Source organism: Pelobates fuscus, chromosome 10 (assembly GCF_036172605.1).
Source record: "Pelobates fuscus isolate aPelFus1 chromosome 10, aPelFus1.pri, whole genome shotgun sequence".
Lineage (NCBI taxonomy): Eukaryota > Metazoa > Chordata > Amphibia > Anura > Pelobatidae > Pelobates > Pelobates fuscus.
Window position 1 is genome coordinate 144,476,848 of NC_086326.1, and position 26,099 is coordinate 144,502,946.

Below are 26,099 nucleotides of genomic sequence, written 5' to 3' on the forward strand. Positions count from 1 at the left end.
AGGGAGGCATAAAATAACCAATCACATAGATGTTACCTCCCACACATCCCCTCCCCTTAGTGTGACACATAATCCCATTATACATACAGTGTAAAATATACTTTTACACAACTTCCATAACTTTGAAACCATACATCACATCCACATAAAAACCACATATTCAGACTCAGCATACTTTAAACATAAACACTCTCAAAAATCATACCAATCCCTTCAGTAAATAAAAAGTTACACGGAAGTCCTTTTATGACCGACCGCAAGCACCTTTTCTTGCCCAAAATAGTTCCATGGATTTGGGCTGTGCGGTCGGTCCCTTCCTGGTATAAAACGACTAAGTCCCGTTCGAAGTGTGTTCGGTACTTCGACTTTAGTCGAAGTGTCGAAGTGCAGTCGATGATACGGGTCGGCGGTGTTCGAGTTAAAATGGCCGCCGCCACGTGGTCCTTTGTCCGACGCCGGTCACTTCGACGACTTCGGCACCTTCGGTAACTTCGGCACTTCGGCTGTATCCAAAGTGCCCTCTAGTAAGTGCCAATCCTTCTCCCATAGTCATTAAAGGGGCGAACACTGTTCTTAAAGGGCCCAATCTCCCAGGGCCATAATCGCTGGGCAGGAGGCTAGCAACCAGGCCTCTCCAGTTCACAGTGGCGAAGCTGGTTTCGCCACAGCCACTTTGGCTGATTCCGATTCAGACTTCCTGCACCTTTCGGGGGCCAACCACGGGCGGCCAGCCGGGTTAGCTCGTGGTCATCATCTTCCACGTCTGGCTTTTTCCACTGCTCGCGGTTCATGTGTTCGGGCCTTCTTCCCCTTTGAGGCTCCTTCTTCGCATATGCCGATACTGTTTCTGTAGCTATGTTGTCTGCATTTTGGTTCCTTTTGCCACCTCTACTTGCATCAACTCTACATATCCGGTACACAACTCCACATGTTGTACTGGTTTACCTTTCACCAGGTTCATGTCCTCATACCAGACTATTTAGAATACTCAAGGCGTTTCAGGTTCCAGGGAATTTAAATTTACAGATTTCACATCATCATCCAAGTATCTCATTCACTATCAGACTTATATGCCTGTCACTACGAACCGGGCATCCACCTTTAATGTAGGGCAATAACCGCTTGATCCAAGGAAATCTGACTGCCATTCTGGGGTCAAGAAGGAATTTTTTCCCAACTTGTTGCAAATTGGCAGCGCTTCAAATTGGGTTTTTCGCCTTCTTTTGGATCAATCGTTTAAACACAACTGTGAGGTAGGCTGTGTTTGATGGGCACTAGTCACTTTAAATTGGTAATCTAGTTGTTGAGCCGCTATTCCAACTTACTAAAGTTTCTTGGGTCTCACATACTTTCCCCCAGCCACCACGTCCTGCTTGCAGCATTATCTTAGGAAGTCTCACCTATTCATGCAATCTATTGACCACCTTCTCTCCCCCACATTTAGTCTACCCTAGGGGGACAACACGATTTTGATATGCCTTGCTTCCCCTGGCACAATTAAGAGTGCCGGTTAAAGTGCTGGGTAACTATTTCCTCGCTCGGAATTCATCATGCAATTCGGTTTGTTGATTGCTCTTAATTTCTGGCCCATTTTTGCCCTCTTTTATAACAGGCCTACCACGTCTTCGGTTCCGGCACACCTCAACCGACTTATTTCCCTTTTTACTTCTATACGGCCTTATTTGCCCCTCACACAAATATATAATTACATACACCAGCCAAGAGCACACAGACGTCTTTGTGAAATAGAATTCTGCCTTTATTAAAGAATCGTGACTTTTTTCAGATTTATTTCTTGACAATGTGCAAACAATAATACCACGGTTATTCAGAGCCAAAAAGGAGAGAATGAGGGTTGGATGAGATGAAGATAAGGCTTGGTAAGAAAAGCTATGACATCATAATGTTATACCAATAAATGTATCCATAAAAACCAAGATATATACCTCCATAACAAAGTGTGAGAAAAGGGAGAAATATCCACATACCATAGGAAATGTGCCAGTGAGGTACAATATACATTAGAGAGCAACAAATAATCCTAATAGTTATCATTCTATACACGGTTAAGTTAGACGCTATGACGCTGGAGAAGCTCATGTGATGGCAAGTGTTACATCCCAGACATCTGTAGAAATCCATTGATAGTAAGGAATTTTCCCTTGCCATGGTCTTTTGTATCAATTTGTAACTCTCTATATTTCTCCTTGTCCCCAAACCAGCTGGTGAGGAGCCCCCAATGAACGAGACAAGACAATGCAAGGTTCAAAGTGACTTCTGAGCCTTTAATGAGCTGTGTAACAGGTTATATACAGCAGGAAACAGGGGTGGTCGTTACAAGCATTATCCAATCCTAATAAAATCATTTATCTTATCTTAACATCTTAACCTATAGCAAGCTTGCAGGTGTATCTTCATTTTCGGACCTTGCATAAAGCTAAGTTTCACTATAACTACACACTTCAAACTAATGTGCATGCGCACTACGAATTAAAGATATTTACTACTAAGTTCTAAATTCCACATTACTATGCAGGTATGATCAAAGGGAGAAAAACAGGAAATAAGGCCGACAGACAGAAAAATACAGGATATAACACTAACACTTGATACATAATGTTCTACAGCCCTTAACACCTATTACTTGTTACATGATATTATACAGCTCTTTATTGTCTAGGTGTATATTCACTAAGCATTGGATATAGATAAAATATATCATTGCAAATAGCTGACATGTTAACCAATTTTAAACAGACTGGCCAGCCGGCCATCTGTATCTTAAGCCCTGGGTAGATATAGGCAAAGTGTATTATTCCCAACATCCATGTTAGGTGAGGGTTTATTCAGTTGGTGGAACTGGTCGATATGGACCTGCATGCAAGGTCGCCCCACTCTTGTATCTGAAAGGGGGGTTCAGAGAATGTATCAGGTCAATTTTGGTCTCTTTGGTCTGCTTGGACACTCTTCCAATTCTCCTTGATGGACCTTAAAATAAAGTAATATTTTGTGTTAAAAGTTTGTGAAAAAACAATTACTTAAGGTTCAAGTCACCAAAACATTTTATCTTCATTTCACTGTCTAAATTTCCTTGTATGTACGTAGTGGGGAATCGCGATGCAGCCTAGAACAAAATCTAACCCCATTAAACCCCCCCAATAACGACAGACCACTTAGTATGGATGAAACAGGCCACAGCATTTATTATCACAACTAAATTACTGCATAACACATCCATAACTTTATTTATTAAATCTCTTCTTTTCTGTAACCAAAACATTAGACATAAATAAGCATAAATTAACATATATACATATATAACTCCACCCATAGTGTTATACAGTGACCCAACCGTCCTTGCCAATAAAAACATGGAGTGGTTCCTAATCACCACTCCCTCTCACCTCCCCCCTCGTCATAAAAATCCTTCCAATGCCTGCCATCAGCCGACCTTATCCACGCTCGATGGGCACGAGACCTCAGGCAACCTAAAGTTAAACCTTTAGAGCAGGGGAGGTTTGAGACCTTAAAAAACTTGTTCATCTCATTCCATCTACTTAAACGTAACCTCAAACTCAATTGGCAAGGACATACCCCCGGCTAGCTGCGACAAAATATAGTAGAGGGTGGGCGGGAGGGAAGCTGTTTGCTGGCCCGAATCCCAAGTGGCACTGAGGTAAGACCTCCCCCACACTGTCTTACACAGAACATAATCACACCCACAGATTCTTCACAACCAATCCCATGCATCTATCCCCACACTCCTACATGTGCCCTTGTCCGCTTAGCTGCGCTATCTCCCCAGGGCCTTGTATGTACGTAGTGGGGAATCGCGATGCAGCCTAGAACAAAATCTAACCCCATTAAACCCCCCCAATAACGACAGACCACTTAGTATGGATGAAACAGGCCACAGCATTTATTATCACAACTAAATTACTGCATAACACATCCATAACTTTATTTATTAAATCTCTTCTTTTCTGTAACCAAAACATTAGACATAAATAAGCATAAATTAACATATATACATATATAACTCCACCCATAGTGTTATACAGTGACCCAACCGTCCTTGCCAATAAAAACATGGAGTGGTTCCTAATCACCACTCCCTCTCACCTCCCCCCTCGTCATAAAAATCCTTCCAATGCCTGCCATCAGCCGACCTTATCCACGCTCGATGGGCACGAGACCTCAGGCAACCTAAAGTTAAACCTTTAGAGCAGGGGAGGTTTGAGACCTTAAAAAACTTGTTCATCTCATTCCATCTACTTAAACGTAACCTCAAACTCAATTGGCAAGGACATACCCCCGCCACAACCCCGCTGTTTTACGCCTAAATCAGCGGGGGACCCCACCACAACCAGCCATGGCATGTTCCACCACTTCACGCAGCGCTAGAGTAACAGAGGTCAAGTCTGACCTCCAGCAAGCGCACCCCTCCCTTCGAGATACCCAGGCCACCTTTGGCCAAATCCAAAATGCGAACTGGAAGTGTTCATGTTTTAGTTATTAATTTTGTCCGTCATACGTTTAGTCATTTTTGTTATGGCCATGACAAACCTAGAAACCCATCCATTCTGATGACCGACGGCAGCGCACCAGGGCACTCGCATTGCGGAGTGCACTGCCAACAGGAAAGGGCGATAGGCGCAGCCTAGCCCCTGGGAACCTCAGGGAAGAAACAGAATGCGTAACATGTCCCGATCGAAGAGCACCCAAGTCCTAAACCACCACCGACCCACGTCATTCCACCCAGGGATGACAAAACCCCTGGTACCCCATGAGGCGGGGCAGCTGACCCCGTATGAGGAGGAGCCACACCCCCTTCACGTAGCCGGAGCCAGACCACCGAACCTCCGCCATTCGAGCCCTCTGAACCATCGGCGCAGGCACGCCCAGCCTGGCGGTGTCTGTAGCCGCCCCCAACCAAAATAAATGCCCTTTGAATTCCCCACCATCCGTATCCAGGAAGTCGAGCCCCCAAGAGGAACACCCCAACTAGATGGACGCGGGGGTGAAAAACCCATCTCCGAGAAACAAACCAGGGAGGAGGCCGAACAATCCCAGGGACGGAACAGTACTCACAACGAAAACAGGCAAATGACGGAACCCTGCACCGCCCCCGATCGGAACGGTATATTACAGACCATCCTGGAAACCCATTACAGCTTGCTAGGACAAAATACAAATACAAATTAGTGACAATGGCATCTAGATATACCCACACTTATCTGGTGTAGTTACAACAGCCTCTCAAGGTCGTGGCCCAGTTCCCGACCTTTACAACATATACATAGACACAGAGGGGAATGAGATACGGCTGCACATAATCTAAAACAGGAACAGAAAAAAAAAATTACATAGTGTAATACCGCAAAAGAAAAGATAATGCACTGATACAAGATTGCACTCACAAGATCAAAGTGAATAAATCACCAGAACAAGTGCCTGCCCGGATAAGCTTGGGCGGCTGGACGTCTCCACTCTCCACTGGAACTCCAAGCGGACCAAAAATGGAATGAGACTTCAATAGAGGTAGGTAGAGACTTCCACAGCTTGGTAGGAGCCCAACCATAACCCCGTGCATCCCACCTACCCCAGGAGGATGCAGAAAGTCAAACCTGCAACATCCAAGAATTGCACAGATTCTATCGATGAAACAGCCAACCTCAACCAACTTACCCTTCCCAATGACAACAGCCATCGAGCTGCGAAACCTGAAGGAAGTCCATTCCAACGCTTACTCAACGGAACCAAACATGTATATGAGCAGTCAAATCCCGGAACCCAAAAAGAAACGTACCCATCCGTCCCGAACCCTCCAATCTTACTGGAGCGGGCCCCACGCCGCCCCAGAGATTGCCTACAGACCAGCTTCAGCAGACCGCTGGACCAAGTGACCACACCTCCACTGCCATACAAATCGACCCCGTGACACCTCCACCGAGTACGCTCTATAATGAACAAGACAGAGCATCGGCCATCATATCGGTAACCACCGGACAAACCCTGACCAGCCGCCCCTAGACTCAAACAGCACTGAGCCAGAGTACCAGAGTACCTCCGGGGTATAGGGTACTGTAACATGTGAAAGACAGCCAGCATCACCCCACGATGGTCCCCAAGGAAAACCCACCCCCTTGTTCGTGAGCTGGGTACCACATGCCTACCATGCCACCAGAAAGGGGGACCTCCAAGAACACCAGAGTCCGTCAGAGCCAGCGTATTGGGCAAGAGGCAGCACACCACCGAGACCCAAATCCCCAAAACCTACTGCGGCGGCAAAACAGTTGGAAGCCAGCGGAAAGGACTCAGGGGCCAGATTGCACAAGCCAGCGTTAAAAGAGGCCCAGCAGGAACCCCATACAGTCCCAAGGGCAACCCCAACAGGCAAAGCCCAGCTTTCCCAGGAGAGCCCATGAGTAGCGCAGCCGAAACCCACAACGCCCCTCCAAACCACAGACGCCTCCTGCCTGATGCCCCAAACCGCAGCCAGGGGCACCGACGTTCCCCTTACAGGAATTGATCCCACTATCCAGGAGACAAGAGCACACATCCCGACCCACGGATAAGGCCCGGGCCACGGAACTCCGAAACTCCAATCCCAAGAAAACACTGTAGCAGCAGAGCGCGTACATGCACCACTGACGGTCCCACACAAGCGACATCGAGAACCACTCACGTGGAGGCACATAGCCACCTAATCCTGACCGTCAGAAAACACAGCCCGAAACAACAACTCGACGGGCGTACCGGCAGCAGCCGGAAAACCGATTCCACAGCCGCCTTCGTCAGAAAGGCCCCAGGGCCCCGCAGCCCTACCCACGCAGACCGCTGTGGTGAGCCACCAACTCAAAACCCAGCCCCGGAAAGAAATGACAACCGAGTAAATAAGGAATCAGGCTACCTCAACCCCGTTCCTCCATGGGCACCACATCCTCAAGGGGGAACCCGCAAAGTGGACCCCAGGGGCCCACAAAACGATTGGGAAGTAAGCTAATCGAGCGTTCTTGGTAAACTGGACCCACATCACCCGAAGGAGCTCTCTGAGGGTCCTGCACCGAGAGCACCCACGTCCCCACCCCGACAGATTGCAGAGAGGACGAGAAAACGCACCGTGCTGAGGCACCAGGCGAGTCCTAAGTATAACCAGAGGCCGAAGCCCATCCAGCCCCAGGCCAAGAAGGGTCGCACCGCCAACGAAAGTGCAAAACGTACCTCCACCAACCCAGCTCCTCCCAGGGTCGATATGCGCCCTGAGAGGGACCTGACAGCAGCGCATTCTCGGGGAGCCCTCTCCCCGACCATGCTATCCAGAACACAGGGTGCATTCGAATATGCGCCATGGGGCGCTACCGTCCACGGCACGTACCCCATGACCCACCCGGAACCCTTAATGTTCCTTTTTAGTCAAGGCACCCCCCGAGGCAGGAGGGAACGTCCCTGCAGTAAAAAGCCCCTCCCCCCATCTGCACCCTAGCATTGCGCGCAAGCCAAGCGAGCCATAGTAGCTCAGCAACACCCAGAGTCATGCGAACCCTGGACGCTGCAGGAAAGCGCACTTAAACATACGATACATACTGAAAATTAAGGGGGAGGGGGAGGGGGAAGCGGCGTCCATGCACCCAAGTACTTGGATTATATCTCAGTTACTCTTTTCTTTTCTTTTTTTTTTTTTTTTGTGAACGTTTAATCTTCTTCTTGTATTTGCCATTGTATTTTTATCTCTCATTTTTTTTTTTTTTTTTTGTGATTTATTCCATGTGGCAATTCACAGTTTATTTCTGTCCTGTAATAATTTGTTTTCATCTTTTTTTTTTTTTTTTTTTTTTGTGTGTGTTCAAAGAGAACTAGACTGAATAAAGGAAGGAACAACGTAGGTACGCGAAGCGCTAAAAGAGGGGAGAAATTTACTCACCGGTCGCAGTCTGGCGATCCAAGCCCGGCACTGCGCTCACAGAAGGCTGAGGAAAAGAAACAGCAGTTCCAGCATCCACAGAAGACATCAGCCGTGATCCAGGCGCCACCTGCTGGATGGATCCAGGAACTGCAGCAGTGTCCTGAGAAGGAAGCAGCAGAGAGGACGTGAGCCTACGCCCCAGAGGAGAAGGCCAAGGTAAGTGACCTGCAGGGGGGGGGAGGGAGGGGGGGGGGGGCAGGCCAGGTATAGGGGGCAGGGAAGAACAGAGGGGACCCAGATAGAGCAGGGTAGGCACCAGGGGTTAAAAGGCAGAAAAAGGGGGAAAAGGCAGGAAAGGAAGAAAAAAAGGGGGGGGGGGGTAGGAAAGGGGGGTAAAGAGCCGAAAGGGGGGGGGTAGGGGGTAAGAGGAGAACAGTAAGGGATGAGAGGGTCCCGGGGGCCCTGTCAGTGGGAAGCTGGGCCCCCCAGGGGACCCCTCTCGCGGAATCCACATGGGAGGGGGAGGAGACAGGGGAAAAGCATACCGGGAGCCTTCCTCACCGGCAGAGGAGGCTCCCGACCCACAAGGGGACCCCCCACGCACCCCCAACGGCGGTACCACGGTACCCCGCGCGGCCCTTGCGGGCCCACTCACCACAGGGGCCCCAGCGGCAGCCCCACACCCCCGCCGGCTGCGGGGGACCTGGCACGTTGCCGGGCGGCCGCCTGCCGCCCGGAAGTATTCATGGGCCTCCCACCGCCCCGGACCGCGTTCCCACGCTGGCGGCCGGGGCGGGAGTCAGGGGAACCGGCCGGGCATGTGGAGCCCGCCGGGTAGGCTGCGCACCAGGCCTCCGGGCCGCAGGGCGCGCAGCAGATGAAGGCTTAATCTAAGGCCTTGAGGGAGCAGGCTGCGCCACGCGCGCAGCCACGGAAGGCCGCAAATCACGGCCACAGGACCCAGGCCGCGTGTCTGGAGCCCCCAGACACGCGGTCCTGGTGATGCCTCGGGCCCAGGCTCCTGCTCCTACCCCGGGCCCGAGGAGTGGGGTTTGGAGAGAGCCTGGCAGGCGGGTGGGAACGCCTGCCAGTGCTGGAGCAGGTCCCCAGGGGCAGGGGCCACATGGAAGGCAGCAGGGGAGACCACAGGGGGTGCTCCAGGGGGAGGTAGGCCGCGGGGGGGGCCCACACCGGTAGCCATACCTCTATTAATGCTTGCCAATTGTTCCCACAGGTGCCGGCCACCATCCACGCTGCAGCAGCCCTGAGGGAAGCCAGAAGCCTCAACCATCAAGCTGTGTAACCTGCAGGCCCAGGCAAACAGGAGCAGGAGGACAGGAAGCTGTTTGCTGGCCCGAATCCCAAGTGGCACTGAGGTAAGACCTCCCCCACACTGTCTTACACAGAACATAATCACACCCACAGATTCTTCACAACCAATCCCATGCATCTATCCCCACACTCCTACATGTGCCCTTGTCCGCTTAGCTGCGCTATCTCCCCAGGGCCTTAGCAAAAAAAGGATTGGGGCACAATGGTGCTGCCGTAAAGTACAAAAATATATACAAAATACTGATTATGGAACAGCACACACACACACACACACAAAAAAATGTACAAGGCTACTTGAAATCACCTTATCTTAGCAAACAAATATGGGGATTCAGTTATACCATACAGCCATACTGTGTAAAGCCACCACTATGTCAGAGTACCCCAATATTGGTGGGTACTACACTAATTTTTTTTATATTATTCTTTATTTTTGTTGTGTGTAATATTACAAACAGGCTGGTATAGCCACGATAGCTCATGCCAGCAATAAAGCAACATATCAGAAATCAACAACATGGCTTCTAGTGAGATTGCACATTTTTTGTAGTATTTATGTCGTTCAGGCTAGTTTATCACATATAGTTTGGAAAAGGAAGGTGTTAAGACACCGGCCCGCATTTTAAAGTTGGATGTCTACGGAACTTAACAGGATCTTGATGCCTCGTAAGTGTCAGGGTACCTGTGGTCTCCACCTCAGAAGAGGTGAGAGATCTAGACGTTTATCCTCCCAGAGGGACTGTTTCTGCCGTTCCTCGCGGTCTTCCCGGTCAGTTACACGCCGGCCGCGAGGGATCCAGGTCCTTTTATAACACGACGCTCAGTAGTCAACGTCATGACGCCAACCCTAACCGACCTGTCAGTCAAGTATCTAACCGCTAATCAGGACTCGTCGGAGGCGTGATTACACTCTAGAGCCAGGGTATTTAATAGAGCTTCCCGCATTTGCTCATTGCCCTGTCATGGTTCTAGCTTGTCTAGTCACTCAGTGCTCGTGTATTCTAGTTATCTCTTTGGTTCTGACCCGGCTTGTTTGTATTACTCTGCTTCTCTCTGTTACCCTTGACTCGGCTTGTCTCTCGCTTACCTGTCTTCTCGTTCCCTCGACCTCGGCTTGTCTCTGACCATTCTCTACTGTATTACTTACGTTAGTCCGGCCATTCTAAGGTCCGGTATACGTATCTGTCTACTGTTTGTACTCTGTGTGTTGGATCCCTGTCCCGATCCTGACATTACGACAGGGCCAATGGATCCTGCAGGTACAAACAGTCAGGTTGGTCCTTCCGATCCTAGGTTTGACGCCATGGAACACAGAATGGACCAGATGGCCCTAGCGCTACAGGCGTTGTTATCTCGTGCTAATAACCCACCAGAGGAGACGCGTACTACTTCTATTTCCTCTGTAGGTGCAGGCCTAGAAGTAGCCACTGTAGGTGCTTCTTCCCGTATTACCCCACCAGTACGTTATGGTGGTTCACCTGAGAAGTGTCGTGGTTTTTTAAACCAGATCAGTATCCACTTCGAATTACAACCCCGCTCCTATCCTACTGATAGGGCAAAGGTTGGATTTATTATCACCTTACTCGTTGAGAAAGCTCTGAGATGGGCCAATCCATTATGGGAGAATGATAATCCGTTAGTTTATAATTATAATGCCTTTGTAGCTGCTTTTAGAAGAACTTTTGACCCCCCTGGTAGAAAGGTCAATGCAGCTAGATTACTCTTGCGCCTTAGACAAGAGAACCGAACACTTGTGGATTATGCACTAGAGTTCAGGTCTTTGGCGGCAGAGGTTAAGTGGAATGAACAGGCTTATATGGATGTATTTTTAAACGGGTTATCAGATGTAATCCTTGACGAGGTTGCTACTAGAGAACTCCCTGAAAATTTGGAGGATTTAATTTCGTTCATTTCTCGTATTGATGAACGTTTAAGAGAGAGACTGAACACTAGAGACAGGAACCTTAGACCTTCCTTTAAACTAGCTCCCACATTTCAAAGTCCTGAATCCGCAACTTCACTGTTCCCGGAACCTATGCAGATAGGCAATACTCGCCTCTCGGAAGAGGAGAGACAGTTCAGGAGAAGGGAGGGATTGTGTATGTATTGTGGCGTCAGAGGTCATTTACGCCTAAATTGTCCTAACCGCTCGGGAAACGCTCGCACCTAAGTTTCTCTAGAGGACAGGCCTTGGGTGTTTCTATTTTGTCCTCTACTCATAATTATAAAGATCACAGGCTTCTGCTACCAGTTTCTTTAACTTGGGAGAAGGGAGTACTAAAGACCATGGCCTTGATAGACTCCGGAGCTGCTGAGAATTTTATCGACCAAGTCTTTGCTACTAAACACGCTATCCCATCCCAGTTAAGGGATACACCCTTGGCCGTTGAGGCCATAGATGGTAGACCTTTACTTGAGCCTGTTATCTTCCGTGAGACCATACCCGTTAACTTAATTGTTGGTATCTTACACGAGGAAGACTTATCCCTTATGCTTATTTCGTCTCCTTCTGTTCCCATAGTCCTGGGGTACCCATGGTTAAAGAGACATAACCCTATTATTGATTGGGAGTTAGGGGAGATACTCTCATGGGGCCAGGGTTGCCAGGAGAGATGTTTACGTAAGGTTTCCCCATTGTGTGTAATTAACACACCAAGTAGTTCTACCGAGTCTACAGATATACAGATACCGCCTCTGTATCTGGACTTAAAAGCAGTATTCGACAAAAAGAATGCTGACACTTTACCTCCACACAGGTCCTTTGATTGCAAGATTAATCTTCTACCTGGCACTATGCCTCCGAGGGGCAATGTATATCCTCTATCCATTCAAGAGAACTTAGTTCTAGAGGAATATATCCCCTGCCGGGGCTGGTTTTTTTTTCGTTAAAAAGAAGGATGGCTCGCTAAGACCTTGCATTGATTACCGAGGTTTGAATAAAATAACCATCAGAAATGCCTATCCGATTCCTTTAATTACCGAGCTGTTTGATCGTCTAAAGGGCTCTAAAATTTTCACCAAGTTAGACCTCAGGGGGGCGTATAACTTGGTGAGAATCCAAAAAGGACACGAGTGGATGACAGCGTTCAATACCCGTTATGGGCACTATGAATACACGGTTATGCCTTTTGGTCTTTGTAATGCACCTGCAGTTTTTCAGGATTTGATTAATGAAGTTCTTAGGGAATTTCAACATGACTGTGTTATTGTGTACCTGGATGACATACTTATACACTCTAGAGAGATTGAGACCCACCATAGACAAGTCAGAAAGGTATTACACAAACTACTGCAACATGGTTTATACTGTAAATTGGAGAAATGCAGTTTTGACCAGTCTCAGATAGACTTTCTTGGGTACGTGATTTCTGGGGAAGGCTTTAAGATGGATCCTGACAAACTCCAGTCTATTTTAGATTGGCCATTACCTAAAGGACTCAAGGCTATTCAGAGGTTTATTGGTTTCTCCAATTATTATAGGCGCTTCATTAAGGGTTACTCTTCTATTATTGCGCCCATTACCAATATGACCAAACAGGGGGCTGACACTAAGACATGGTCTACTGAAGCTCTCGTTGCCTTCAAGACTCTCAAAGAACTTTTTGCTTCTGCCCCAATTTTACTCCACCCTGATACGACTCTGCCGTTCCTACTCGAGGTCGATGCCTCTGAGACGGGAGTAGGTGCTGTTCTGTCACAAAGGTTAGGGGTGGATAAACCATTACACCCGTGTGGTTTCTTTTCTAAGAAACTATCTGGGCCTGAAAGCAGATTTGACATCGGTGACAGGGAACTGTTAGCGGTCATTATGGCTTTAAAGGAGTGGAGACATTTATTGGAGGGGACCTTACATCCTGTTACCATTTTAACGGATCACAAGAACTTATCCTATATTGGGGAAGCTAAGCGCCTGTCCTCCAGGCAAGCTCGTTGGTCCTTATTCCTGACCCACTTCAATTATGTGCTTACTTATAGACCTGGTTCTAAGAACTCTAAAGCCGATGCTTTGTCTCGCCAATATGAACCTTCTACTATATCTGAGCAGGTTCTTTCTTCTATAGTGCCTAAATGCAATATTATCGCTAACACGAATCTCAGGATTCATTCTCCGTTGCTTGTCAAGATCATAAAGCTACAACATCTAGCCCCTAAACAGACTCCTGGGGGTCGACATTTCGTTCCTCCTGCTCTCCAACTGGAACTATTACAATGTTTCCATAACAGCAAGGTGGCTGGGCATCCTGGCATTCGCAAGACGTGTGCTTTGATCTCTAAAGATTTCTGGTGGCCTGCTTTACGTAGGGATATTAAAGATTTCGTCGCTGCCTGTGAGGTCTGTACGAAGACCAAGCAACCCCATACGCTTCCATGTGGATTCCTGCATCCCTTAGAGGTTCCCGAGAAGCCGTGGTCCTGTTTGGCGATGGACTTCATTGTCGATTTACCTATCTCTAAGAAACAGACTGTTATCCTCACTGTGGTTGACAGATTTACCAAGATGGCTCACTTCATCCCCTTGCCTAAACTTCCATCTTCTCCCGAGTTGGCAGAGATATTCGCGAGGGAAATTTTTCGCTTACATGGGATACCCTCCCAAATTGTATCTGACAGAGGTTCCCAATTTGTTTCCCGTTTTTGGAAATCCTTCTGCTCTCAACTGGGTATCAAATTGAATTTCTCTTCTGCCTATCATCCTCAGTCTAACGGAGCTGCTGAACGCACCAACCAAAAAATTGAACAATATTTACGTTGTTTTGTTTCCGAACACCAGGACGATTGGGTCGGTTTGATTCCTTGGGCGGAGTTCGCGCACAACAACCTCGTTTGTTACTCTACTCATTCAAGCCCCTTCTTCATGAATTATGGCTTTCATCCATCCATTCTTCCCAAGGAGTACCGTCGGTTGATGTCCATGTTGCCAATTTGAGGAAGTTGTGGGATCAGACTCGACAAATTCTTCTGAACAATTCTATGCTGGTTAAGAAACACGCTGATAAACGTAGAAGGGTGGCCCCGGTTTTTGTTCCAGGCGATAGAGTATGGTTGAGTACTAGAAATATTCGGTTAAAAGTTCCTTCCATGAAATTCGCTCCTCGTTATATTGGGCCTTACAGGGTCCTGACTCGAATCAACCCAGTTGCGTATCGTCTAGCTCTTCCATCTGCCTTACGCATCCCTAACTCCTTTCACGTTTCATTGCTGAAACCACTAGTCTGTAACAGATTTTCCTCCACTGTACCCTCTCCTTGCTCTGTTCAGGTGGAGGGCCAGGAGGAGTATGAGGTCAACTCTATCATCGATTCTCGTATCTCTCGGGGGAGAGTACAATATCTGGTCGACTGGAAGGGATATGGTCCTGAGGAGAGGAGTTGGGTACCTCAAGAGGATGTACATGCTCCTCGTCTCCGCAGGGCTTTTCACTCCCGCTTTCCATCTCATCCCGGTTCCTTCCGCCCGGTGGGCGTTTCTGAGAGGGGGGGTACTGTCAGGGTACCTGTGGTCTCCACCTCAGAAGAGGTGAGAGATCTAGATGTTTATTCTCCCAGAGGGACTGTTTCTGCCGTTCCTCGCGGTCTTCCCGGTCAGTTACACGCCGGCCGCGAGGGATCCAGGTCCTTTTATAACACGACGCTCAGTAGTCAACGTCATGACGCCAACTCTAACCGACCTGTCAGTCAAGTATCTAACCGCTAATCAGGACTCGTCGGAGGCGTGATTACACTCTAGAGCCAGGGTATTTAATAGAGCTTCCCGCATTTGCTCATTGCCCTGTCGTGGTTCTAGCTTGTCTAGTCACTCAGTGCTCGTGTATTCTAGTTATCTCTTTGGTTCTGACCCGGCTTGTTTGTATTACTCTGCTTCTCTCTGTTACCCTTGACTCGGCTTGTCTCTCGCTTACCTGTCTTCTCGTTCCCTCGACCTCGGCTTGTCTCTGACCATTCTCTACTGTATTACTTACGTTAGTCCGGCCATTCTAAGGTCCGGTATACGTATCTGTCTACTGTTTGTACTCTGTGTGTTGGATCCCTGTCCCGATCCTGACAGTAAGACTAGTAGGGCATAGAGTTGTAAAGTAGGAGTTCTATTGAACCTACAGATATACTAGGTGAACTGAATCTATCATATTAGCATACCGCTGAGCTTTGTAGGTTATTCATTTCAGATGGTGTGGTAGGGTATATTACCAGCTAATGTCGGCAGCATGCGGGTTGTCGAGGAGTATTTTGTGTGAGATTATCATGCTGGCCTGCTGGCCCTGAGACTGACTATGTGGGTGGCAAAGTACATATAGAGTAATATTACATATGACAGAGCAGTAATCATGCACAGCTTTGTAGAATCTGCAGTCTTGGAAATTTACTCGTCATTCTAAGCCCATAGATGGGGGCCGATTGTCCAAGGCATGGGGAGTCCGTGTGTTAAGTGAAGTGTGGTCTGGGACTGAAGGACCCGTCGTTCGTTGGGGGGTATTGCTCGTGGTAGGGGGGGTTAATGCCTTCTGGCGTGTGGGTAGGGTTTTGGCTATGTGAGGCGAGTCTGTCAGATGTGTGTGTGTGGTTGGGATCCTGGGGTCTGGTTGTGATAGTCCATGTGGTCTCTAAGACTCCTTGGATACCATTGGTGCCCGGGTTCTGTGTTGGTCCCTTCTAAGGCCTCAGGGTTTTGTGGGCTTGTGGTGTCCTGTCGGGGTATTGCGATTCCCAGGCTGGGTCTAGTGTGATTGTCTGCGTGTCCCGTCTGTGTTAGTTAGTACAGCCATTGGAGTGTCGCCCTTGTGTTGTGTGGGTTTGGGTGTATTTGGGAGTGCTATGTTGCAGTGTGATACCTTATTTGTGTAAGGTAGTGGTAGTGGAGGTGAGTCTTATCCATCGGGTGGTTCATGTCGACAGCGGTCTCTGCGCGTAGCATTAACATAAATCATAACAACAAGTTAAGAAAGCAAAAAAATAAAAACGTAAACTTGGGAAGTGCAACCAGTGAGTTTAACAAACCCAGTGAGGGTTAACTGCAAGTCTGTCTTTGCATGCCTCTAGGAGAGTTCAAGTAGTGGTGTCTCCATAGGCGGTTGATGTTGCTCCCCGAGGTATGAATGGGATCACTGCTGCTGGGTCCCATGTGTGGGGTGGGGAGGTAGTAGGGCCTGGTTGTGCCATGGTCAGAGCGTCCTTTGGTAGCCCCAGAGTGGGGAGAAGAGCCCGTGCCTCCTGAAGGTCGCGGACCAAGTGTGTTACGGCACCGTGCTGGAGTTCTAGCGTGCGCTGTATTTTCCATCTGTACATGATGCCTTTAGATCGGAGGAGGGAAATAAAGGTCTGGAGTGATCTCCTCCATGCCATTGTGCTCCCAGATAAGTCCGCAAAGAATGTGAGCGGCATGCCTTCGAAGGTGTACGGTGCGTGGTTCCGTACGGCGGCCATGACAGCTGCTTTGTCCTCTTTGGAATCTGACCAGGAGGTCTCTTGGTGCTGAGGTTGGTGCTTTTGGTGACTTTTGCAGGCGGAATATTCCCTCCAGTCCCACCTGTTTTGCTTGCTTTGGTGATATTAGCGCTGTAAGTAGTCTCCTTAGGAGGTGTGGTAGCTCTGTCTCCGGTGTGTTCTCCAATATGCCTCTAATTTTGAGGTTTAGTCTGCGCCTCTGGTCTTCTAGTATTGCAAACCTTGTGTCTGATTTTGCCTGTTGTAGTTGTAGGTCATGAACTGCCCGTTGGAGTTCCGCTGTTTGCTGGGCGTTATGCCGTGTGTCACTTTCCAGGGCCCCCATGCAGCTTGTGAGGCCTGGTATGTCTTTCCGGAGGTGGGCCATGTCGGCTTGTATTGTGCGCTGGAGGTCTGCGAGCAGATCCCTCATGATCGCCGTTGTCACCGGGGCTGAGTCTGGGTGAGAAATGGGAGGTCTGATGGCCCTCTGCTCCGGCGGGTATCCCGCTGTCATCCCCAGGGAGATATCAACGGAAATCTCTGTATCGTCGTCGGAGAAGTCGGCCATTTTAGGGTCCGCGCCGCTCTGGGCCTGGCGCCATAGGTCTCCTATATTCATGCCCAATTTCTGCTTATCGGGTCTGGGGTTTTCTCCCCATGCCGTAGGGGTCAGTTGCTGGTATGTGATGTGTGTTGGGGGTATCATAAAACCCTTTAATTGCCGGTTAAATCGGTTGTCTGCACGGAGCTCATGTAACGTGCGTCCATCCAGGTCAGTGGCTTGGCTCCGGTACTACACAAATTTTAACACGGGACATTAACATGCTAACTGCAATACTTATTGCTTAAACAGCTTCCAGAGAGTCTCTTAAAATGTACGCTTTCCTGTCAACACCTCTAAAGGGACATCTATAGTGTATGGGTGGGGTGCTCAACCCAAAAGGAATCTAGTCTGGATTCCAAATAAACATAGCAAAAAGGGTGTGAAGGGATCTCAGCTAGGCCCAAAATGTAGTAGACCTAAAATCTACACATGCTGTGTAGTTCCTGGTTCTAATAAAATTGTCTATATTTTGGAATTCGTTGGAGTGCCTGGATTACTTTCTTCATTCAACACTAAAATCTACACATGGCATATACAAGTACATGTATCTGTTAGTTAGGTACATATAGTCATGACATATGCACCGTCGTTATTCGGCAGGTGCTACTTTTAGTTTTACCTTAAATAAAACGCTGACACCAAATTTATCTGTTGGATTATAACGTCCACAGCTTTATTAATTATTAAATATATAAATAAATAAATTAACAATTTAGGGTCATTGTCCAGCTAACATTATATTACTATCCCCCCGCACAATACCCCTGACAATGACCCTATCTTTTGAACAATAATTAACATTCACTTAACATATAACCAGTAACACACGGCCTACCAGAGAGGCCCCAAAACCATCTGTTAACTGCAGGGGTGTACCCAGACACCCCTACCCCCTAGGTTCGTAGCCACCGAAGAGCTTGAACCTACCAACACTCTAATCCATCTGGCCTACTCCAGCCTAGGCCTTGGCCTGTCCATTCCCAATTCCAGCTAACTCCTGGCTTTAACACGCCCTGTTCCGCCATAGCACATGACTTGATCCCTTAAGGACATGTGCGCCCCCCACCACCCTGAAACAGGGCCAAGCTAATCCCTTCCTGAAAGCCTAGATTGAGCAAGTCACAACCCACGTCTGACAAGTGTACCCCGTCTCTCCTAAAATAGCCCGGCAGCATGTCCTCCAGTTCCCTATGCCGGACTACAATGCCCCCCACTCGCCGCACAAAGCTCGCCATTGCCCTGTTAACCTTGCCCCTGCATCGAGCCACTGCAGCTGGATCCCTGGCGTGCCGCCACGTGAAACGGGGGACCATTTCCGACCACACCACCACCACGCCAGGGACCAGATCCAACAGCCGATCAACGTCTCTCCTCATCCGTCTAACCAACTCCCTTTGCGGAATCAGACCCAAATCATTCCCTCCCCCGTGTATTAAAACTATGTCTGGTGATGACCCTCCGGCCAACCTGCTAAACAACGTGCTACTAAGGCTTTGCCAGCTAAACCCCCTAAAGCCAAACCATGAAATCGACACTTCTCCTCGAAGAAAACCCAGCTGTGCTCCACTTCTCCGAACAGCAGCCCTCTTCTGAGCCCAATAGACATACGAGTGCCCCCAGATCCACACCTTCCATCCTGCAAAGAAAAACACGTTAATACCAAATCATATGGATTCCACGTCCATCACAGCATAACACTGCCCCTCTCACACCAACCTATCCGGTCTAACGATCGGAAACGCAAGGATTCCCACCTCCCAATGCGTTTAATCCTCTCGTCTCCCAGTCCCAACCGTGCGGCCTCGGTCGCCGCCCCAATTCTAAAGGAGTGAGTCCCAAATTGCCCAGGCTCCAGGCCCAGCTTACTTACTCCCATCCGAAACACCCTCGCGAACTGGAAACGCGACAGGGCCGAGCCGTCTTGGTGCAAAAAGAAGCAACCATCACCCACCGGGCGCAATGCCCGGTACTCCGACCCCCTCTCCACTGGGCACACCCCCGAACCTGGCAACCCAAACAGCACAACTGAGCAACCTTTACCAAAAATGTCCGTCTTCGAGCGGCGCAACTGAATTTGCACCCTGTCCCCACGGACCTCCACATCCGCGAGCTGAAGACCCCCAAGACCCATCTTGTTTGCGCTGACCAACTCCCCGATCCGAAATGCACCGAAAAAAGCCCACACAAATGCCACTGTGAACAACGTTACCTCGAATGTGGAGCTGCAAATTCCCGGTAGAACACCCACCAGCTCACGCAACAAATCAAAGGACACCGGCCTACGCGTGTCCACAGTTTTCTTCCCCCTCTTGAATCCCTTCACTGCTTGACGGACCAGGAAGTGTTTTGTATCATCAACCCAGCCATTGAACTTAAACAGGAAAGCCAAGGCAGATAGGTGTCTGTCCACCATGGCAGGCGACGCCTGAGCTGCAAACAATCGACAGAGCAACCATAAAAGTGCATCCAAGCGTTGCCCCTCCGCAGGGGCGCTACCCACCTGAGCCACCGTCTCGTCCCACAGCTTCCAAACCTTTACGTAAGACGACCAAGTGCTCGGTGTCAGTGACCTCCTCACACAGTCTCCAAGCAGGCCGTCCCGAGTTGCCACATCACACCCGGGCACTCCTGCCCTTGGGCCTGCGCGTCCGGCGCTGCCTCCCGAAAGCGTTCCCACTGAAAACGAGACAGTGAGTCAGCCACCACATTCTGGAGCCCCGGGATGTGCCTAGCCCTGAACATTATGTTGAATGACATACAACCAAGCACTAATTGTCGCAGCAAGCGTACTACCGGGGGCGACGAGGCGGTCAAGCTATTAATCGCTTGCACTACCGCCATGTTATCGGAGTAGAATACCACCTTTTTGTTAGCCAACTCCGTACCCCAGAGTACCACCGCGACAACGATGGGAAACAACTCCAAGAATGCCAAGTTCTTTATCAGAGGACTCACCTTCCATGGCTCCGACCACGCCTCCGCACACCACTTACCTGCCAAGTAAGCCCCAAAACCAATGCTGCCGGAGGCGTCTGTAAACAACTTCATCGCGGCCGACGACACCGTCGGTTCCCGAAAGAACACTTTCCCGTTAAAGTTGACCAAAAACTGTTCCCAAACCCCCAAATCGTCCTTCATCTCGGCTGACACCCGAATGTAGTGAGACGGCCGCCGCACCCCACTGGTTGCTTGTGCCAACCTCCGACAAAATATCCTCCCCATGGGGATCACCCTGCATGCAAAATTAAGGCTCCCCACGAGGGACTGGAGCCCCCGCAAGGTCACTTTCCTCGCCCCCTTGACTATTTCCACTAGCTGTCGCAGATGCCGCAGCTTGTCACTAGGCAACCTGCATTCCCCGAGCTCAGAATCAATTTCGAGTCCCAAGAAGCTAAGGCACGTGGTGGGGCCCACCGTCTTGTCCCCAGCCAACGGCACCCCGAAGGTATGAGCCACCCGCTGGAACACCCTCAGTACCTGAGCACACCGCTCAGAGTCCCGTGCACTATGGCACCCCCCGCCGATTCCATGCGCACCACCCATTCCAAGAAGGTACTAAACCTCTCGAAGTAGGCACAAGAGATGGAACAACCCATAGGCAGACACAAGTCCACGAAGATTTCACCCTCAAAGTGACACCCCAACAGGTGGTGACAGTCCGGGTGTATGGGCAGCAGCCGAAAAGCCGCCTCCACGTCCACCTTGGCCATCAGCGCCCCGCGCCCCGCTCTCCTAACCAGCTCGACGGCTTTGTCGAATGATGTGTAGGAGACCGAGCATAGGTCGGCGTCGATGTCATCATTCACCGAAGACCCCTTCGGGTGCGATAAATGATGAATCAAACGGAACTTGCCCTCTTCCTTCTTAGGGACCACCCCAATGGTGACAACCTCAGATTCGCCAAGGGCGGGGCCGGAAATGGCCCCGCCATCCTCCCTAATTGGACTTCCTTGGCTAATTTCTCCCGCACAACCCCCGGGTGTTCCCTGACCTATCTGAGGTTCTCACAAGGCGCCCCCGGCCCCGTAGCTTTGAAGGGAATTTTAAAACCCCCGGCAAAGCCCGCCCGAAGGAATTCTGCTACTGCTTGATCAGCGTATTGCCTTAGCCAAGGCAACATCGTGCCTACCTTCACTGGTGACACCCCCAGCGGGAGCTGCGGGAGCGACTGCCCCCGTTGTTCCTCCCCCTGCGGCCGACTTACCCTTCTTGAAACACCTGTTGACCCCGTGGTTCCCGCCGCACCCTGAGCATTCATGCCGGAATCTACAAGCGGTTCCCCACTTACACTGTCCCTCGTTGTAAGCCCAGCAGTTTCCTTTCTTTTGACCTGCCGCCACTGCCCCCCCGGTAGCGGTGCCGGCAGTCCCTGGAAAGGGCGCATTCTTCTGCGCCATCATTAACCGCATCCACAGCGGCAGGTCCATTTGGTTCCAGCGCATTGAAGGGTTGGCCGCCAGTCGCTGACGGAACTGCTCATCATACCTCCACCATGCTAACCCCCCATAGGTGCGGTACGCATCCTTAATTCCGTCTAAGTAACAAAACAACTGCGAGCAGCACTCCGGCCGCTTCTCCCCAATAACACTAGCCAATATACAAAAGGCCCGCAGCCAATTGCCGAAGGTCTTCGGTATCTTCCGATACCTCCGCCTTTTCTCCTCCTCCTCTTTCTTGGCGTCCTTCTTGTCTTCCTCTTTTAAATCTAAGAATTCCTCCAGGGGAAGAAGGGAAAATATTTCCACGAATTCCCCTTTCGCAATCTTTTCTTTAACCTCCCCTTTCAAATGGCAACCTAACGGCCCCGCGAAGGACACATGTACATTCTGACGCGCAGCTTCCGCAATGTCCCCACCCGTCACGTCAAGTAACCCGTCCCCCGCCGATGATCCATCGGGCTTATCCGTGTTCCTTGTCTCCTCCCCATTACCACCTGTCACTCCTGAGGTCGCCCTCTCTAACCCAGGCCCGCTGTCGTCCCCCGCTGACCAAACCCTATCGAACCTAAGCGGTTCCCTTTCCCCTGACCATGAATCTATGAATGACTTCAAACAGTGTATTAATGTCCCAGGGTGTGGTGTAGAGGAAGACTCACCGCTGATGCCCCTGGCCGCCGCAGGCCGCGGGGTTGCTGTCCCTCCATCCGCCATTTCAGACACTGGAGCTTCCAATAGTCGCCGACTCCTGCCCGCCTGGTCCCACCTCGGAACCGCTGGTGAGTTACTCCGTGACCTGTAAGAAGACAACCTGGGTAGTCTGTCCGAGTAGCTCCCTACCCGCCCTTCCTCCCTACGCTCTTCTCCGACTGCCCTGGTTCCTCTCCTCTGCTCCATCCGACATCCCTTGCTGTGTCCTCCCCGCCGCTGCTCCCTAAAGCTCCTCTCCGAAGATCCCGATGCACTTCGCCTCCTGCTCCTCCTCCCTTCCTCTGACCTGGACCTCCTCCTCCTCTCCCTGGCGCTGAATCTTGACTCGCTGCGGCCTAGCCGTGAATGGCTCCTGTCCCTGCTCTCCTGTCTTCCCGACCAGCTCCTGTCACTGCTGCACCTGGCGGCGCTGGCTCGCCGCCCTGGCCCCTCACTGCCGCTTTCCTGTCATTTGGCCGTACCTGGGGGCAGCCGGATGGGCCCCCCCGCTCTATACTGCCACCCCTTGCTTCCCTGTATCGCGCCGAACCCACTGGCTCTCCTACAGCCGCAGCGCCTGGCCTCTCTCCGGCCGCCCTGTCTGACTCCGCCAGAACCCCCGGGGTTAGGCCGCCTGTCGCCTCCCTAGCTCCAGAAACCCTCTGAGCCGCCCGACCCGCTCCGCTGCCCTCTCCCCCCATTCCACTGTGCTCAGCTCTGGTCTTCCCTCCGGCCGCCCCTTCGGATCCCCTGCTGACCTGGTCTCCCCGCAATGCCTGGCGGACCGCTTGTGCTGTGGGAGCCCCGTTAGCATTCCCCTTTTGCCCCTCAGTGATACCCCTGGAGGTTGACTCACCGGGACGCTCCGTCTGTTGCCCACTGGCCGCGTGGGTGATGCCATCCGCAGCCGCATGGTCTGCTGGTGTTGCAGCATTCCCTCTTCCTGCTGTCCCGCCGGCCGCCATTACGCGGGGCGCCTTCAGACCTCGTGGCCTCCGCTTCGCGCCTGCCCGGCGGGCCCGCCCGATGGCGCCTGCCGCACTCCTTCCTCTGCTGCTGTACTCGGTCCGGCAGCCGACCCGCCGACCGCCGAAGGGCTCCTCCGCCGCCGGGCCGCAGGGGCCTCCCCCAGGCTCAACCTCTGCGGCGGCCTGGTCCTCCGCGCAGACCTCCTCTCCGGTCCCTCCGCATGGGTGGCAGCAGCCCCGATCTGTTCATGTAGCCACGCCAGTCCTCTGTCACGAACCGCCGCCCGAACTCCGTCCAGAATCTCCTCCAGGGACGCCATTACCTGCAGAGGGAGAAAAAGAAAAGAACTCCGCCGACCAGCCACAAGTGACAGGTCAGTGCAATTCAGATTAACTGGCCCCTCACTTAAGATGGCCGCCTATTTACACTACCTGACTCCTCCCCTTCTTAGCCCTGCCCTAAACCATCCCATAATTTTCCACCTGCCCACTTCCTGGCCTTGTCAAGGCCCACTCCCCTGTTTCACTGTTCCATGGGCTTCAGGAAACTGTTATCAGATGTACTGAGCATGTGCAAGAACTGAAACCACATTAATTTCTCTCCTAGTTCCATATTGCCTGTCCATATAAGGTAATCCTGTGCATCCTGTTTGCTGATTGGTGTAAGGGTACAGACGGGGGATGTATAGTCTATTAAAAGCCTCTACTCCATGTCCTCAGGCCTCAGACTTTGGACAAGAGTCAGTCGGTTAAAATAAGAATCTTTGCTTCCTGAATTGACCTGCATCCGGACTCTCTACGTGTGGCTTCTTCAGTGTTTTCTCGCAACAAGGGAAATTGGAGGCACACCCAGAACATGCTTTTCTAACTAGTGGTACTGCCATAAAGACCAAAATATATACAAAAAAAATGCAAAATACTACTTAACATCACCTATCTTAGAAAACAAATATGGTGAATCGGTTACACCATCATGGCAGCACCGTGACTTAGAAATGTATGTTCCAGGTGCACCCCTATCCCATTATTTTTTTATTATCACTCCAATAGCTATTGAAGTGTAAGCACACCTGTCACGTCAAAGCAAAACATCTTAGGTGAGTCCTACACTAACAATTCACCTTGTGAGTGCAACTTTAATAAATGTTTGCTGTTTTAATTTTAGAAATGTTGGCTATATAATTTTTATTTGGGCTCTTTTTGATTGTCCTATCATGGCTTCTGCATTGATACACATTAGTGCGTATAGTAGGTCTCTTTTGATATTCTGATATTGACATTGACTTGTATTTGACTTCATGTAATTCTGGCCATCTTGGCCCGGCTTGTTTCTGGCCTTGAGCATTACCGGTATCCTGACCTGGCTTGTTATTCCATTTATCTCTATTTCTATAAGTCTGAACTTGGCTATTCTTGATGCGGTCTTTATCTGTATTAACGGTAAGTACGGTAATACATCTATCTGGTAATCGCTATTACTGTAAGTTGGGGTACGACCTGTAACAGGTAGACAGAGCAAAGGAGTATGTTATTATAATGAGTTTGCAAGTGTAATAATATCATGGGGGTTGAATATTTATTGAAATGTACCAAATGCCAAACATTTTAAATAAAAGGCTATTTGATGTGTGTACTTTAGCTATAAGTCATGGTAGCGGAGAGCTGATTTCCCACAGCTTAACTCCACTGGTATATTAAAAGAATGCAGGAACAAGTAATAAATCCAAGAGAGTATCCAGCACAGTCAGCAATAAAATCTAATAGTCTCCCATCACCTTTCCCAATCACTGGACGACACACAGTATCAGGAGTAGAACTGAAGTTTAATGGCAACACTCCTGCTTTTATGAGATTCTCCCATGCAAGGGAGGGACTCACCATAATTACTAAAGTAACCAATCATATAGACGTTACCTCCCACACATCTCCTCCCCTTAGCTTAACAGTTAACAAAATTATACAGTGCATACTTTTTCTCAATTCTTGGATGTACCCCACATATGGGATGTAACGGACCGTTTCAGCATAAAAGGGAATAAAATCTGTTTAGGCGATCCCCTTTTTACAGAAAGGCACAGCTACTGCAGAACATCAAAACTCACGAATTGGATATAGGCGAATACATCAAACTCCGGAACTGCATACCAGGGAATAAGATAGCACTCTCAGCTGGAACCTCACGAATAGCTGCTAGCAGACGAATAGGAAAAGCAGACATCAGCTTACACTCCTAGCAATCAATCTCCAGCAGCATACAGTGAATCCCCCCAAGAACGAGACAAGGCTCCGTGTTGAGGGTCAAGCAGTGGTCTGAGGTGCTGGGGCACCCAGCCTGGTTTTTATTACATGAGTACACATACAGGCCACAACCAGGGGGAGGCATAAAATAACCAATGACATAGATGTTACATCCCACACATCCCCTCCCCTTAGTGTGACACATAATCCCATTATACATACAGTTAAAATATACTTTTTACACAACTTTCATAACTCTAAAACCATACATCACATTCACATAAAAATACATATCCACAATCAATCCATTCAGGGGAACAACATATTAAAAAATGGCATGGATCAGACCAGGGGTTCAAAAGTTACTAAAAGTATCTTTTGTCCCTTTCTAGCCGCATGGCAAACCGGTTTAGACAGGTTTTACATAGGCCTCTATCCTGGAGACAAAGAGGAAAGTAATCCAATTATCCAGGGCTAGAAGCAGACTCCATTAACCACATGGTT

The 26,099-nt window shown here is 49.8% G+C and overlaps 1 protein-coding gene across 1 annotated transcript in view; it reads right to left on the minus strand.

The window, feature by feature from the left end:
- Positions 1–2,797: 2,797 nt before the first annotated feature.
- The window catches only part of LOC134574847 (NACHT, LRR and PYD domains-containing protein 3-like), a 176,717-nt gene continuing 153,415 nt past the window's right edge, over positions 2,798–26,099 (minus strand). Inside the window, exon 7 of the mRNA XM_063433904.1 lies at positions 2,798–2,988. Coding sequence (XP_063289974.1) covers positions 2,934–2,988 — 55 coding nt within the window. The 3' untranslated portion in view covers positions 2,798–2,933. The remainder of the gene's footprint in view (positions 2,989–26,099) is intronic.